The sequence below is a fragment of the Cebidichthys violaceus genome, unplaced genomic scaffold (genome assembly GCF_023349555.1).
Source record: "Cebidichthys violaceus isolate CVI_PGR_0920_01 unplaced genomic scaffold, fCebVio1.0.p SCAF_27, whole genome shotgun sequence".
Lineage (NCBI taxonomy): Eukaryota > Metazoa > Chordata > Actinopteri > Perciformes > Stichaeidae > Cebidichthys > Cebidichthys violaceus.
Genome location: NW_027176450.1, coordinates 1060289 through 1078267, shown reverse-complemented (window position 1 = coordinate 1078267; position 17979 = coordinate 1060289). Strand labels below are relative to the sequence as shown.

At 42.3% G+C, this 17979-nt stretch overlaps 2 protein-coding genes across 2 annotated transcripts; both read right to left on the bottom strand.

Moving 5' to 3' along the window:
* Positions 1-4188: 4188 nt before the first annotated feature.
* Positions 4189-10165, bottom strand: ruvbl2 (RuvB-like AAA ATPase 2). The gene is made up of 14 exons (XM_068721381.1): positions 10058-10165; positions 9035-9089; positions 8858-8913; positions 7304-7445; positions 7000-7129; positions 6845-6911; positions 6625-6731; positions 6431-6524; positions 6106-6324; positions 5884-6002; positions 5556-5675; positions 5328-5457; positions 5023-5137; positions 4189-4557 (listed from the first exon to the last, which is right to left on the bottom strand). Exons 2-14 carry the CDS (start codon positions 9087-9089, stop codon positions 4532-4534), a joined length of 1380 nt encoding a protein of 459 aa, XP_068577482.1. The 5' UTR covers positions 10058-10165; the 3' UTR covers positions 4189-4531.
* A 1779-nt stretch (positions 10166-11944) lies between these two features.
* ftr83 (finTRIM family, member 83) lies at positions 11945-16439 on the bottom strand. The gene is made up of 7 exons (XM_068721414.1): positions 15776-16439; positions 15284-15379; positions 14893-15126; positions 14468-14627; positions 14290-14346; positions 13709-13777; positions 11945-12820 (listed from the first exon to the last, which is right to left on the bottom strand). The coding sequence occupies exons 1-7, from the start codon at positions 16349-16351 to the stop codon at positions 12294-12296; spliced, it is 1719 nt and encodes a 572-aa protein (XP_068577515.1). The 5' UTR covers positions 16352-16439; the 3' UTR covers positions 11945-12293.
* Between the last annotated feature and the right edge of the window lie 1540 nt (positions 16440-17979).

Genomic DNA, 17979 nt, shown 5'->3' with positions numbered 1-17979 from the left:
GAAATTCCACACGCAATTGTCTATCACTTGCACCCACAATGCATCTGTGAAAACACCTGTGGCCAATTGGATCACTTAGAAATCAGAGCTTGACCACCATAAATAGGATTCAGGTTTGCTCTTTGGTGTGCACAATAATGGAAGACAATTCTGCAGAAAGAGTTAGAGGACTGTTATTTGACACATAATGTATTTACTGTACAATACAGTAATATGTTCATGTCATCTTCACTTCAAGTACTTTAGTTGTTTGATACTGTCTTGAGTAAATGAGTATTGAATTTGTGCCTAGTCTATATTTACAGCATGCTACAAATGGAAATACGAATTGTGTGTTATACCTACAGTAGCATGTGGAAGAGCTATTTATTAGTGATTGCTTTTGTGAGAGATGTAAGATATTTTGTAATTTGACTGTATGTTTTGTGTGTGTGTGTGTGTGTGTGTGTGTGTGTGTGTCTAGTTTCGACAATGAGTGGCCTAGTTTCAGAAATTGTGTTTTAGCAATTGCAATAAAAACCTGTAAAAGTGCAGATAGATAAAGCAAAATAGCTTGCAGTGTAATCAGCTTCCCATGTGTCTTTTCAGCAGGCAGCATCATCATGTCACATTCAGAGTCATTGCTTTTTTGTGACCACATGCAAAATGGACAAAGACACATATTTGGGACTTTGTAATATGCCAATTCATTCACATAACGCAGAAGCTCACATGGCTGCTCCAAGGGCTACGTTGTGTTTTTGCTTCAACATCCCGATGAACAAAAGCTGCAATGAGATGAGACGATGACAAAAATAATTGAATACTGCAGATATTCCAAAAGGCTCATGTATTAATCCTAGTTGGCAATATCTCAATTGAATTGATCAACAAGTCAATTGATTACATTTCATATGGACACATTAAGCTAATGACTTTCACACTGAGAGCCTAGTTAGACTGAGAATGTCCAGTGACCTCTGGGACAGTCAATAGTGTGAGGAGCTTTCCTGCCCTTCACAGAGTCAGGTGAAAACCATCAGTACTGGCTGTGTTCAGAAGGTCCCTCACTGATTCATATTCACTATCAAAACTAAACCGGCTGGTGATAACGAATCTCCACATTAGGAGATGGGAGGGGTGTGGTTCTGTGATCTAGCGTGGCCTGACCATGGTGCGGAAAGAGCAGCAGGCAAATGCCACAACATGTTAGCATGCTGTGCAGCCTTGTAGCCTGTGGACAGTTGGTGTGTAGACAAAGAGTGGGAACAAATCCAAGAAACCCAGAGGGCCTGAGCCGAATATGATCCGTAAACAATGCTTTGGATTCACAGCGAAACACCGGAGAGACAGAAATGTCTGCAGGTCCTTAGATACATCGAGATTGGTGTAATTGTGCTCAGAGGAATGGGGGGGGGGGGGTCGGCTGTGGGATTCTGTGGCTCCTCTCTACATTGATTTCCACATTTTAACACAACATCAAGTGGAAGCGTCCAGGAGTCGCAGTCAGAAAATGGGTTTGTCACAAGAGAGGGAGGCGGCGCACAAAACCCTGTTTTGCAAACAAACAACTGAGCCCTCATGAAGTTTATCCCAGCTTTAATCCATCAGATGTGGTGGTAGGCAGCAGCCAACGGCAGACTCGTGGCATGTAGGCAGCAGGGTAATCCACACAGAACTCTCTCCCACCAGCACTAAACATTAAATATTCATTTCCACGTAGGAGATGGTCTGCGCTTTACTCAGACTATCTGCAGGTAAAATTGATTTATCTGCTCTAATTAGGCAGAGGACTGTGGGTAATAGTATACTTTTGTCAATTGTGATTGAAATGGCAACCATTTTCAAAAGAACCAAATAGATTATAAACTCATAGTGGAATAACACTGCAAACAAGGTTGGGTTTTGAAGTACAAAGCATCTGATTATCTAAATATAGAAGAATCTAGGTGTGAGAAAGTCTGATCCAGTGTGTGTGTGTGTGTGTGTGTGTGTGTGTGTGTGTGTGTGTGTGTGTGTGTGTGTCAGAGCAGGGTAGCACCTATTACATCCGACTGGGTGTGAGATTGAGGTGTGGATCAGCTGCAGTCATTTACAGTACAACATCACACCCATTACAGAGAAAGGCAGCTATAATCAACTACATGATGCAGAAGGAAGATATTTTTTTCAGCAGTCAGCAATGTCTTTTGACTTGCTCATTGAAAAACGTGTTCAGTGCTTCCATTTATCTCAGGGCAGTGTGCACAGTGTATTGTTTGTAGAACAGACGTCTACAAGAGATCGTTGGGCTCCACCTGGTGGAAACAATTTCAAACTGCTACAGTCTTCTGTCTTTAGCTCATTTCCTTATGTTTGAAGTATCCAACACTATTTTTGCTGCATTATAACCTGGAACTTAAATGGATTTTTAATTGGATTTCACGTAATGGACCCAATAGTAAAAATAAAAAAATAAAAATAGTCCAAATTAGTGAAGTGGGAAGAAAAATAAAACTGAAAAGTGGAGCATGCATATGTATTAGGCCCTAAATAAGGTCTGGTGCTACCAACTACCTTCTGAAGTCACTTAATTAGTTAAATAAAGTCCACCTGTGTGAAATCTCTGAAACACCTCTCCAAAAGTGGACCATGAAGACCAAGGAGCTCTTCAAACAAGTCAGTGCTAAAGTTCTGGAGAAGTACAGTTTGGGAGTGGATTATTTAAAAAAATAAATAAAATATCTGAAACCTTGAACATCACATGGAGAACCACTAAATCCATTATTACAAAATGTAAAGAGCATGGCAACACAAAAGACAAAGCAATAAGAAAACACATTTAAAAAGCAGTGGCTCTTTTCCGGCCACTCTTTCATGAAGCCCAGCCCTGTGGAGTGTTCAGCTTGTAGTCAATAGAAGGATACTCAAGTCTCTGATTAATGTCCTCCTGTCTGTATGCGAGTTTTAGTGGGTGGCTCTCTTAGCAGGGTTATTGTGGTGCCATATTCTTTGCATATTTTAAGAATGGATTTAGTGGTGCTCTGTGGTATGTTCAAAGTTTTGGATTTTTTATTTTTTATAACTCAGTCCTGGTCTGTACCTCTCCAGGTCTTCTTGGTGCCCCTTGCTTCGGTGGGGGTATCGCAGACTCTGTGAGCTTTCAGACCAGGAGAGTCTACATACTGAGATCACGTGACCTGTAAGTGGACTTTATTCAACTAATTGTGTGTCTTGTGAAGGTAATTAGTAGCACCAGATTTTATTTAGGGGCTTCATAGCAAAAGGAGTGAATACGCTATGCATGCGCCACTTTAAAGTTATTTAATTTTGTTAATTTCTTTTTCCATTTTACTTCTCTGATTTTGAGTAATTTTTTTTTATACATAAAATCCCCCCCAAAAGAACCTCAACTGAGGTAGTTGGGACTGGTCACATCAAATTACCGTATTTTTCGGACTATAAGGCGCACCGGATTATAAGGCACACTGTGAATTAACGTGTCTATGTTCACACATAAACCGCACCGGATTATAAGGCGCATTAAGCAAAACAACACAGTCCGGTAAATCAAACTTTATTCAACTCAGTTGTAACAATAAATACCGGTACAGAAAAATACACTCACTTATCGATTCATTCCTCTTCCACAAATCCATCGAATTCTTCATCTTCAGTGTCTGAGTGAAACAGCTGTGCGATTTCGGCATCAAGAATGCCCGAATCCCTCTCGTCATTTTCCGAGTCAGTCTTGTTGCTGTTATTGGTACTTGGCTGTTCAGTGATGATTCCAGCTTTCGTGAAAGCTCGGACGACGGTTGCGACCGATGGTTACTTGTTGTGCTTATTGATCGATTTTGACTTTTAGTTTAGACATTACATTCCTGTTACGGGGCCGATCAGGTAGTGACACAGCGTACCGTAATGCTCCGAATATCCATTGAGCGGAGCGGCTTCGTTGCTTACCAAAGTCGTACTTACACATTTCGGCAGATTTTTGAGCGCATTGTACCACATAAAATCGATCAATAAGCACAACAAGTGACCATACATAAGGCGCGCTGGATTATAAGGCGCACTGTCAATTTTTGAGAAAATTTAAGGATTTTAAGTGCGCCTTATAGTCCGAAAAATACGGTATATAAAATTAAATAAAATGTGTAGTTTGATGTTCCGAATGAAGCGTTGAATGAGCGTTCAAGACTGAGCGACAAATATAAAAACAAATAATCACAGTGTGCTTAGAAAAGCCTGTTTAATAATAATTTTCATAAAAATAAACAAGTCAACAAATAAAAAAAAGGAAACAGAAGGAACGGATATTCCTGCCTTAAAGCCTCAATGATGAACAGAAATGTGGTCGATTTAGAATTAAGTCAAATTTCAGTGAATACATTTGAACAATGTAGAATTACCATGTAGGGGCTTTCAGTCTATTTAATACATTTGAGTTCTATCTTCAATGTAATTCAATGTTGAATTCAAATAGAAGTAAAATCCAGATCTGAATTCTCCGCAGAGACAATCGACAACATAAAAAACTTCAGGGAGTAAGAAAACCAAGTCATCTTCATTATGAGGTGTCCATTGAAGGAGTTTCTGAAATGTAAGAACAGATACATGCTGCTTATTCACTGTGAAGAATTACAATATATTGAGTAGAAAGATTATTCACCTTTTAAAATCTATATCACATTCTGTTTTGCATTTGCGAGAAGGCCTTTTACTATCATTATCATCATAATAAATAACGTGATGGGACAGCTGAGCCTACTAGAGCAAAGCTGAGCAGAGATTGAAGTTGTACTATTCTCTTCTCTGCTTTGCCCAATCAGCACTATGGAGTCTTAGTAAGCATGAAACAACTGACATCTTTCCTAATGACTGACTCATTACAGCAGGTTTCCCTGGATTACAGTCTGTTGCAGCATTTTGATGGATTGTTGGGACTTTTATTCAACTTGTGCTTGTGTAAATGCAGAATCAATGTGCAGTGTTGCTGTGTGCTGCCAAGGAATTCGGCTTTGGAAACTACCAGAGACAGAGGGTGAACAGCGGACTCACGTGTTTCATTGAAGAGGAAGGAATCCTGATATTCCTTCATGTACTGAGAGGATCTGGCCTCATCCAGGAACAGAGAGTAAACCCGTTTGATGTCTTCCACCTGAACTTCTGTTCCCTGAAGAAGCCAAAAAGAACAAAACAGGGATGACATCAACACTGGGACCACAGGAATTCATGACTGAACTACTGAAATACAATCTGTCCAGAGACTGAACAAATGTTCTTTCTAGATGTTGATAACTGCCCTTTTCCCCCCACATGTTACAACTGCAACAACACAACCAGCTGGTTCAGACTAAGCTTACCTTGCGCTTGCGACACACCAGTCCAGCGGTGCTGATCAGCTGGATGGCGTAGCGCAGCGACGTCTCCATGCCGATGCGAGTCAGGACAGTGTGAGCCTCCTCGCTCAGCTCCACGTCCTCCTCCTCACACCTGAAATAAAAACCATGTAGGTTTATTTTCCCCTTCTATAAAGATGGAAGGAAGCCTAATCCTAGTTGGCCTCACAGAGGATGAAGGCAGATTCTCACCGGATCTTGAGGATCTGCCTCGTCTCTTTCTCGGTGTAAGGGGAGGTGGCGATGATGAGCAGGCGATCCAGCAGGTCGATGGGGATGCCGTGAGGGCTCTGGTAGTTTGTGCCTCGGATACTAAGTGATAAAAGAGATACATATTTGAAAAGAAAAAAAGTTATCCACCAAATTTTAAAAACTATTACTCAATATTTTACAGCAGTCTATCAAATAGCCAGACGTACAGGTTATAAGTAATTCAAATCCCCCCCAAAAATGGTATGGGACATATAAATTCCAATATTGGTGTATTCCTAAATGAGACAACTCAGAAAAGAAATAGTACCGAGTGATGCCTCTGTTGGTGGCCATGATGAGAACTGGGGACAAGTCACTCTCCAGGGCCCGGTTCAGGAAGGAAAAGCACTCCATGTCCAGCATGTGGACCTCGTCAATAAATAACACCTGGAACCACAAACATAGAAAATCAGTCAAGTCATAAAAAGACAAGACGACCCAAATATACATATATATAAAAATATATATACAAACACACAGTTGTACCTACCCCAGGAATGATCTCTGCCTTGCCCTCTTCCCTCCACTCACACACTTTGGCATTAATCTGCTCGCGGACTTCAGACTTGATCTCTCCGGTGTCTCCGGAGAAGAGAGCCAGGAAGCCTTGCGTGCGGCTGTTGATAACGTCAATCTCATGGAGTGACACCGTGTGGACCACCTCTTTCCTCTTCTGCAGCTCTCCCTCTGGACACTGTACGAACTGCGTCTACGAGGATAACAAAAATTACAATAAAATTAATTTTAGAAAAATTAATATACGGCCGATGGCCAACTGCGGCAGAAATTGTTTAGACTTGATAGTCGCAGGACACCTGCGCTCCCATAGCATCGTAGTCTCTGGCTCTGGTGAAGGAGCGGCCCAACTTGCTGATCTTTCCGGTGGCTTTGTCAATGGTAATAACATCTCTGAGAGAAAACGTAGAGAAAGACGGGTTAGATCTCGTACGGCTATCCGACAGGTCTGAGTGACCCTGATGTGTAAAGTTCTTTGAAAAGATTAACTCACCCTGCTTGAACCTTATCTTTACTGAGACTGTCAATCATCTTGTTGCCCAAGTCATATATCGTCTCCATCTCAGTAGTCTTTAGAGTCAGCTTGCCCACTTTGGCACCCTGAGACAAAATCAAACATGTATAAGTTTGTCTTGACCGTGTTCTGGCGTAAACAATGACCGTGTACGACAGCAAGTTATGAGCGCACTTCAAAGCGCTACGAGGCAGCCTACCGTTCCAGTGGCTGGTCTATCAATCTGGATCTCCACCACCTCGCCTTCAATAATCTCCGTCTCTTCTCTGGAAAAGAAGCCCACGATGAATACAGATTAATTTCAAACAATGGGAAATTACAAAAACAACAATTTCTTTGTGTGTGCTCACTTACTTGATCCTCACACCGATGGCTTTCCTAAAAGCTTGGCTGAGTGCCTCGGTCTTGCTCATCTCCAGGGAGAAGATCTCACTACCGGCCAACGCTGTAAAGGGTGTATCGGGGCCGAGCGACTGGGCGATGCCTGCATTAAAAAAAAAACAACAACATCTCAGCTAACCTATACTCGTTAATCTGGGGGGGGGGGCACTTGCTTTAACGAAACTATAACTGAAGCCAATTACAACAACGGTATGACTTCCAGAGGAGGAGGATGAATTGATATTGTGTTCTGGAAAGCCTCCAATGTGGCCCTTACCCATAGCGATGGCAGTCTTTCCTGTGCCAGGTTGGCCAGCGATCAGCACTGCTCTGCCAGCTATGTGGCCATCTTTGATCATCTCCAGGATGACCCCTGCTGCCCGACGGGAGGCCAGCTGGCCGACCATCCCCTGAGATACCTGCAGGTGAATGGGAACACGTATCCTTGAAGCCAAACACATATTAATGCACATCATGCTGTGCTGTAATCCAATATCTAACTATTAAGCAAGGGATCTCTGTCTGTCCGTCCTTTGCATAAGCGCTCATACAATCTAATTCACACTTTGTGGGTGCATTGTTAGGGACTCACAAGAAAGCCTTTGTCACATTTATTGCAAATTTAGACACGTGACATGTTCAATGTTACTAAACTTCAGGGAGCTTCAGGGTTCATGTCGTCTGCAGCGGCTCATTGACTCAACACCAGAGGATAGCAGAATCTAACCGGAGTATATTTCACCGGTGTTTCTGAGGGTGAGCAGGCCACAACTTCGCCGTTTTCCGCCCCGTGATTAAGACTGGATTTCCTGTTTGTAAGACTTGATGCTAACTAAGAACACTAACTTTATAGCCAGTAAAAATACCTCCTCTAACTAAATCCATGTTCTACTTTATAACCCTGGTGGTTATGTCAAAGCAAGTCTATGAATAGCCTGCTATGCCTCTTTGGAAATGACCTCCGCTAAGTGTATTTCACTGATGTTTCTGACTACGAGTAACAGCGACTTAGGAGTGTTTTTCAGGGCGGATTTCGGATTTAAGGGCCCCGGGCAAATGCCGTCTTGCTTTACTTTTCACCCTCTCTCTAACTGGGACTGTTGGTTTTCACAGTGGTAGCAGAAGTAGGCTAAATCTTAATCTGCAACGTAACCAGTAACAGTTCTCTCTCACGTAAATGTAGTAGTAAAATGGTTTCCGCTGAAGTACAATTACATATTAAATAGTATACAGTTAAGATGCATATTTGTTAAGTGCTTTGGGGGCCTTTTGAAAGTTATTTTGGGGTACAATGATTTAAAATAGTAACATAGCTCAATATTTTTCATATCTCAACATCATAAGAAATCCATAGCTGTTTGGAGCCTTTTTAGTAGAGGGGCCCAGGTTGCCTACCTTGTCTAACGGTAAAGTCGATCAGAATGTATTTCACTGGTGTTTCTGACCGTAGTAGCTGCGACTTGGGTGTGACGCAATTATGTCATTGCAGGTATTTTGTTGAGGACCCAACGAAGTGCAGTGTTGAGTGTGAAGTTGTTTGTATGAGCGGTTCTCGAGACAGCTGCAAGCAGCAATGCTACAGGTCATGCATTCGGCCCATTCCGAACAGGCATATATTGAACAAACACCGCACATTAATTAACATTTCTGCTTCATGTCCCATACTGAGCTAGTCTTTCAATTAGTTGACATACACTGAAATCCAAAGTACAGAACCTTAGAGGGTTTCACTCTAAATACATCTACATATCATCTCTTTAAGTGCTAAATGCAAACTAAAGAGGGAACAACTCCCACAGCTACAGACGACGAACTTAAGACTCAACATTACCTGTCTTGGCTCCAAAGCATCGTCCAAACCAAGGCCACGAATATGAGAGTGCGCTCCTAAACATAAGATAGAAATGAAAACATTAATATTGACCACATTTGGAAGAGGAAGTACATACCATGTATAACTTGCATAAACATATATTAGGGCAGACCTGTGACAGCAGTGGATGCTTACCAATTCTTTCGATCCGTGTGATGTCACGAACCTCTGGAACCTTTGTACTCGCCATCTGTGTTCAGTTATAAGCAGACAGCAGAAAAAAGTTTTACATAAAAAAAGTAGTTAGTTTCAAAGACTAAATATTAATAAATCCCATCTTTTCTACTTCCCTTTTTGTTGGAAAAAGACCATAATGTGAAGTTAAGGAGGAGCTAGTGGACACTGTGACAAAAGGAACAGGGCAAACGTATCAAAATGTTGACTATTATTAGACTAAAGAACAAAACATCTTACAGAAATACTGCCATACAAAAAGGTTCATGGCTGAAATATGTCAAGAATACAGGTTTATAGGGTAGTGTGCACTGTTGAATACAAGTTAGATTTTTGGTTGATCAGTAAGTTAATACGTTTATATAATAATAATAATAATAATAATAAGTAAATACGTTTAACAAGCAGCCCAGTGCCAGATGTTTCAGTGTGGTGTACTCCTGAAGCAGGGCTTCCTCCTTGCGTATTTTGCACCTCTATTAATGCCAAAGTCATTTCAAATTAAATAGGGAAAACAAGTTTCAAACCGAGGTGTGATATAAAGAAATTAACTGAGCTGGAGAACATGAATTCCATAATGTCCAGTAGGTTGTCATAGTGACAGTTGTAACGCATGCCACAACACACGAGTACAAGGCAGCTCGCCACATTGCTGTGGCTTTAATTTAACATATTTGTCGTTAATATCAAAAACCCATGTCAGTAATCGGCGATGAATTCGAATCAAATGACATGCAGAAGCCATAAATCTTAACTGCTATATTATCGACAGCGCTAGTACAGCAAAACATAACGCTAAAGCTAACGCTAGCTAATGTTATGTTAGCAAACTAGCTAGCTCTATTCATCGGGTTTCCGTCTTCAGTAACTAACGTTGCTGTTACACACCACCAGCGGTTTCATGCTAGAGCGAATAGCATTATAAAAGACATGTTACGGTATCAGGGCTTACGTATTTATTACAGTTATCGAATTTAAACTCACCTGTGCAGCCACACTTGAGAAAATGTGAGAATCCGGCGCTTCTTTCTAGTGGTGCGCAGGGTAATTGTGTCCGACAAGAAACAAGTCCTTCTTGTTCATGTGTGGTTTGAGGTTGACTGCCCTCTACAGACAGGGTGGTCTAATAATGGGGCGAAAACATGAATATGTTTATTAAGTTACACTTCAAGTAATTAAGGAGTGAAAGGGCTACCTGTTTGTGTAAATTTGGATTAGAAACTGTGGATTTCACCTTAGTTAAACGATTAAAACCGCTTGTCCCCATTTGGCGTATCGAAGAAAGGTAACGTTAACGTTGTTTAAGTAAATTATTCATTCGAAGATTTTGCATGCTGCCTTAGCACTAATTCCCAAATACTTGAATCTAAAAACGAATTAAAACTGGTCACTGACGACGTGAAGTGTTTCCTTTTACTCCATGTGGTGCAAAATGACAGGTAGGCAGTATCACTTTACACAATGTAGTATATACAAAACAAACGTGTTCAAAGAAGTCTATAGGTGATATTGTTTAGGGAGGTGTGTCACAATTATTATTACAAGCTCTTTGCCAGAAGTTAGCTGGATCAGTACAGTCTAGCCAATCAAAACGTGTTTGTTATACCATACTTCTTTCACTGGTTCAGAATGTTTCGTATATCCAACAGTGAATCATCTCCCCACACGGAAGCTTTCCCAGAGTGGGGTGAAAAGTGGCCGATGACATCCTTGGTGAGCATTGTGTACATTTCTCCACTAGAGGTCGCAAGCTCACAAGGGATTTTACAGCTATTTACAAAGAAAATACAATCCCTCATCTTTGCAGTGCAAGTCTGGACCCTGGAGTCCAGAGAAAATTGTGGGGAAATGTTTTTTCAGAAAACAAGGATACAATATCACTGAACAATGGCAAAACTCACCCGCTGACCAGAACCTCAAGGCTTCTGGGGGAGTTTTTCATATCCTCTCTGGTGTAGCTTCAACGTTTCCCCTCAAGGCTGCAGCTAGGATTCCACAGTCTAAACTCACTTCACTCCACCATCACAGGAGAAGGATACTGAAGGTTACAGACGATTAGGAGTGAAACAAAACCTTTTCATCAGCTGGGATGTTTCATTGCTCCTAACTGGCAACTAAAGTATGATTAAAAGAATCAGGCATGGGAATATGTAATAAGAAAAAACATGTTTTATCATCTTTCTAGTCCCCAGTTTTAGTATCTCTAACATGCTGCCAGTGAAACCAAAATGACCATACAGTGCTATTATCAGGATACTTTGACATTACAAGCACTTACGATTTAGCTTGAATTGCATGTAATATTATCCCCCACAATAATCAAGTGGAACTACTTTTGCAAAGAAAACAAGTTCATGTGTTGCATCATATAACACTGTAGCTGCCTGAATCCGGACTTTTATTGACTAGCTCAAGGTATTTAGAGTCAGACTGGACCAAACCCTGGCTCAGCATACCACACATTTTAAAACTGCTGCTAGATGAGACTCAACCCTCTGTGAGCTCAGGAGCCTCTCAGTCACACCTCACCTGCTCCTCTACGATTCCTCTGGAGCCTCTCAGACCTCCTCAAAGCCGACACTGCTCAGACAAAAGGCTACTGAACATCACACATTATCCCTCTGTCTCACAACAGATGCATTTTATTTTGAATGCCGGGTGATGTTGGTAATGTAAACACTCCATTTCAAATAATCTTAAAGCATAGTCGGTGTGGTTTTTGGAACAACACTAGAGGGTAACATTGAATTTGATCAAGCTTGAATTCTTTTATTTTTCCTCGGCATGCAGGGAGAGAGGTAATTAGCCAGCGGAGTGAAAGTTTGTGATAATAGAAGTATCAGGTAAAAACTGCAACAACTATAATCACAGTTCATCCTTGTTAAAAAAGAGTTTATTGATCAATATAAGTGTATCATAACCTGTATACATGATCACGTGATTTCAATCAAGTACAGCCTTTATTATTTTCAAATGATAATTTAAATGTACTCGCTTCATACACCTGATCTTACATTTCACACATTTTACATTGATTTGCAAAAATATTCACAGTCATCAAGAACAGTTCCCCTGAATCACAACACAACACATAGTCAATAAAAAATATCATGTAAAAGAATTATAATGTATCATCAGATAATAGTCATGGTTTTGTTCTGTAAATACATACCACTCTGAATCATATTTGTACATTGATCATAGGAAGTGTGTTATTTAATCACTTATTGATGAGGGTGACGGCTGAGTCATACCAAACCCAGAAGCCTGGATAGACAGCCTCGCTAAAGGAGGCCTTGAAGCGGTGGATGAGAGACATGGTGTCCCCTGCGGCGTAGAAAGACAGGGTACCCCCGGCGTGGTCTAGGAACACCCCGATACGTGACGAGTAGGGCGCGTTGATCTCGATCTGGTCCTTGTTGTGGCGGGCTGAGTAGCTGGAATCGGAGCAGAAGAGGCTCCAAGACTTGCGGTTGTAGCCGATGCGGCAGCTGTCTCCGTAACCTGTCCTCTTGATGCCTTTGTAGGTGACTCCGATGGCAGCCCCCTCCCCGCTCCAGTCAACCTCCCAGTAGTAAGCTCCTCCAAGGAGAGACTCCTTACACAGGACCTGGGGCAGGGAGTCGAACCTGGCAGGGTGGTCACCGTAAGACTGGGGGTCTTTCTTGAGGACAGCTTTCCTGTTCCCCCGAGACAAGTAGAGCTGTCTGTAGGCGGTGTTTGAGTCCAGAGTGAGCTCGCAAGCATCTAAGGAGACAAATAGATAATTTAATTCACAAGAGGAAGCATTTTAAGTGTGAATGAGGAAACCCAAGATGGACAAAGCCTCTGGACAAAGCACCCCCTCACCATTGCACCACCAGTGGCAAGTAGTTAGGATTTCTAGTGTTGTTAGATTCTGAACTTTTGCTACAACATGATTTTAAGGAGAAGTGGGAGACCCTCTGGCTTGACACAGAAATCTGAATAATAACTGGGGTTGGATGTCACCTGCCTGCTGTTTATCTCCACCTCTGCGGATCACAGTTGGTGGGACACCCGGTGGCCTCTCCTAGATCTGCTCGGCCTATTATCTCCCGACCTATTATCTGGAATGCCAGAGGTATCGACACCGCTTGTGAGTTTGACCACAAACAGAAGTCCGGCTAACAAAGTGCATCTTGAACTGTAACTGTCAGGTGAGACCCAAAACCTTTGAACCCCTTCTCCTTTGACCTTAGAGACTATGCTGTTCGTTTTAGTTGAATAACAGTAACAACTGGTACTTCGCTTAAAACAGAATATACATATAAAAGCAGAAAACACATCGGTTTTCTGGGCTTTTGTTCTAATCTGACTGGTTAGTGAACATCAGAGTTTCATGCACTCAGTTTAAAGAGAGGGAGCGCTAAAACTGCGAGCTTAAAATCACAAAGCCGTGAACGTGCCAGCTGATGAATTTGTCACGAGTCAACCCCAGTCTCTGTCAACACTGTAGGGCATCCAGCATAGTTACTAAAACCAGATTTTGAAGTCAACCACAGGGTCTGACAGAGAACCTCATCAGCAGTTAATTTGCCTCCTGCGCTGAAATGAGCAGGGAGAGCAGTGATCTGCGTCACTGCAGAAAACAGGAGCGGAGGAACTGAGACTCACATCTCAGGAAATCGTCCCTGTGCTGAAGGTCCTGGGGCGGCAGAGACTTGTACACGGAGGCTTCTTCACCTGTGAAAGTAAATGTGAATCATTTAGGAAAATAGTGGCATAATGGAATATGAAGGGTGTGTTTATTTTACCGATCTTCTTTCATGAATTACATCACGCTATTAATCACAGAATATGAATCATTAACAACGGCACAATACATGTGTTATCGCCATGAAATAAATCTAGAAATCCTGTCCTCTGCAATGAATCTCATCCAAACTGCAACATTCTATTTCAGACATTTAACCATGTGGCACCTGAGTGACCTCAGGCTTCCCTCTAAGCTATAACATCAAACAGGACTGCACAAAGCCCGACTGAGGACAAGGGAAACTGTAACTCTGACTAACAACTTATGCCAAATGATGCTTAACTTTCTATTTGGCTCTATATAACTTCTAAATACCATTGCTCTGCTGGCTTTATGGATTGTTTAAAAGTCATGTGTACTATTATTAAAACCATATTACTATGTTATCCCCCATTAAAACAAGAATGGGAAAATTAGTTTTCTTAAACGGCTGACTTACTTTTTACTGATCGTTTCTTTTTGGATTCATCCAGTTGGCAAAAGGTCATTTTGTTAACTGCAAAAAAGAAAAGAAAAAAACAACAATTAATTATAAAAAAAGATTAATATGGTCACATGTGATTCCAGATCATTAACAAAATATTAAGAGTGTTTAAATCCTGTGCTTTTGAACTCACCTGCCTTGGCCACCTTGACCAGCTCGTCATTGCTGAATTCATTCAGGTGCTGTTTCATCTCAGAGACGGCCTTAGTGACTGGGCCGAAGGTGAAGTAGGGGTTGACGGTCACCGTTGGCAGCTCCTCCGCCTCTGTCTGGGCTATCAGCATGTGGTAGCTCTAACCAGGGAAGAAAAACAGCCATGCAGTCATGATAAGGTGTACTTTAAATGTGTTTGTTTTTCCCCCGTGTTGCACCGTGCAGAACCTTTTAGTGTTACATGTAGGAGGTTTTTTTAACACATTTAAACGGGATAGGCTCTGCCACCTCGTATTGGATGGACGTTTTGTTTTTTAATTGATGGTTGCATCGTGCCACTATCATGCTGTCAGGCTGCCACTGAATCTAACTCGTGTCTCTGTGGAGTGGTTGTGCCAAGGTTACCTGGATGAAGTGGATGTGGTCCTCAGTGCGGGACAGCTGGGTGATCTCGCTGTCCCTCCTCTTCAGATCGGCGATCTCATGGGTCAGACGCTCCACGTGGCCCTCTGCGTTGTTGAGCGCCGCTTTCTTGTTGGCGGAGATGAGCTTGGTCATCTCCTGCTGCATCCTCTCAATGGAGCGCATCATGTCGGCAAACATCTTCTCGCATTCCTGCAGCGCCGTGTGGGCAGAGTTCTGCACGGGAAGCAAGCATGCACGGTATAAATCAAGCGGGTGTCGTCACTACTACACAGAGGAATGTCGTCCGTGCTGGTAGTATAGTCAACTTTCCATTCAACCTCTAGTGGTTCGTCTGGTTTTATTTGTGATAAACGGTGGTGGCGGCACAAACCTTGAGTGAGTCCACTGCTTGTTTCAGTTCCTCCATCTGTTTCAGTCGGTCATGAATCTTCTCCTGGATCTCGGCCTGGGTGGCGCCCAGCCGTTGCTATGGGGAAAACAACAGGCTTTGTCGTTAATAATGACAACAATCCCTCAAATCAACATCTCAAATTGACAAAATCATCAAATCTGTATTTTTATTTTTAGAATGAATGATAACAGTGTGCAGCTCAAAGTTGTCACTGCAGGACGCAGCTTTATTATCATAGGGGTGTGTCTCACATACTGTTTGTTTAATCTATTGTAAGCTGCCCTGTCAGGAATTACCTGCCACTGTGTCATAGCTACATGTGTCATCACTGATTCACAAATAACAAAATCGTACATTGATCAACGCTTGTCATGCTGAGCAAAGCACATTTTATGGCTTTGAGTAAACCTGTTGCTAAGCTGGTGACCGCCTGAAAACCAGCGTTGTCGCCTCAAGCAAAGTCAAACGTACCTGCTCCTCCGCCCTCTCCTGCTCGGCAGACACCATGTCGTGACCTTTGTGTTCTTTCACCGTGCACAGCACGCAGATGCACATCTGGTCGGTGCGGCAGAACAGCTCCAGACCCTTCTGATGCTGGGGACAGATCTGCCTGTCCAGGTGACCAATTTCATCCACCAGCTTGTGCCTTTTAAAAGTGTTTGACTCATAGTGGGGCTTGAGATGCTTCTCGCAGTAGGAGGCCAGACACATCAGGCAGCTCTTGACGGCTTTATGCTTCTTTCCGATGCAGATGTCACAACCTATGTCCTGGGGCCCGGCATAGTTGTAGTCGGGGTCTGGAGGCGGAGGCGGAAAGGACTCAGAGTTGCGTTGGATGGTGGAGCTCCGGGAGCCTCCCATGCGTCTCGGTGTGGGCCTCTTGCTGTAGGCGACCCTGCACTCTGGGCAGATGTACGAGCCCGTGTGGTCGGCATGGTCCCAGTATGTCTTTAGGCAAACGGAGCAGAAGATGTGGCCACACGGGATGGACACGGCATCCCGGAGGTATTCCTTACACAGGTGGCAGCCGTCCTGGTCGGATGACATGGAGACAATTCAGCGCTGATCCCTCTAATGCAGTGAAGAAGCTGTGTAGACACAACAGTCAGTGGCTCGTGTCAGCACAGTGGCAAAGTGATCCAACAGCTACTACGTGTGCGAGTTATATAGAGTAAACAGAGAGGGCGGCTAAACTGGTTAAGCCGAAACCAGTCAAACAAGGGCGGGGCAACAAAAGGACACAGTAAATGCCTCCATCAGTTACAGAATGTAATGACAATGAATGAAATGTGTGATCATGAGACACAAGGTTGTTTCAAATTTTTTATTTTTTTATTTTAATTATTCATTAATATTTTATTTGAATGAAAAAAAAATATATAGGCCTTGAGGATTTTATATATTTTTGATAAAAGGGGTTCAAACAGAATATTACAAGTGCTGATTGGAATGCTGTTAGTTGTACTTGCATCCCATAAATAGATGAGTAAAAGCAGGTTCATTCAAAAGTAAGAAGGCAGAAATTAAAAGAAGCCTAAGGTGTGTCACACTTTACACTTGAGAAGTGGTCTCATTGCTGAGTGTTAGAGATTGCCTCAAGGGAGACTGTTCCTTTTGGACATGTAAAAACTGCCCTCAGGAGATTATTTTCTGTACTTCCACTAATAATAATAATACAACTACCTTCCTGCTGAACAACTGCAATATTCCGTCAGTATCAGTCGACAGCGTCTCCTATCATTGTGATGTATGGTCAACGGATGAAGTGCGGTGATGCTGAATGAACCACTTTGTTGGCCCTGGTTAAATTCTGGAGCCACTGACCTTTACCTCACCTGTAACCAGTTAATTATCAACTCTTTACTTTGCTTTTCATTGCCACTGATTCTCTCTGAGGTTTGACTGGACGCCTGCAGTTTCTGTAAGTCAACACTGAAACTACGTTTCAAACTGTTATTCTATCTCAAGTAAGAAAATGTGCACCTTGAAACCAACTCTAAGAATGTTGTCTCTTCTGAGCTAAATACCTTCCTCTGTAGATTTCACCTTACAGTGAACACACCTCCCAGCCAAGATGGAGTTTCAGGGCAGTAGAAATGGCGATAGGAATGCAACTTCACTTGATAGCCCAGATAACAGGAGGGCCGAGAGAGCCTGCTTCAAAGATTCCATTGTGCTAGAGCCAGCAGGGCTCGAGCAGAGTGCCAGACATTATAGGGCCTGTTGTCCGTCAACAACAGTAAGTACAGCTGATATGCGATACTAAATGTAGCATCTTATTTGTCCAAAAAAAGAATTCTGTGGCAGGGGTCACGCTCCACACTAAACAACACTATCTTGATAGATTGATGGCAATAAGGAGAAAGCTCTCACACAGAAACAAATATTTACATTTTCTCGAAAGACCTTGAGTCACTGATCTAGGTGATGTTACAACGGTTTGGCAACGTTAGTATTCAGATTTAATATTCACTGTACGTCCTGTGAATTGAGCAAGTGTTATCTATTTCTAATAACAGTGACAAAAATACCAGTGAAAATGGTTGAGTCACTGTGACTTGCATGCTCATCTGATTGCATTTAAAATGGCACTTCAACAGGCCTCTAAACTGACAATTTAATTAGGACTTTTTTCTTATTGTCCTGCAAAGCATTTTCCCTTGTTAAAAGACTTC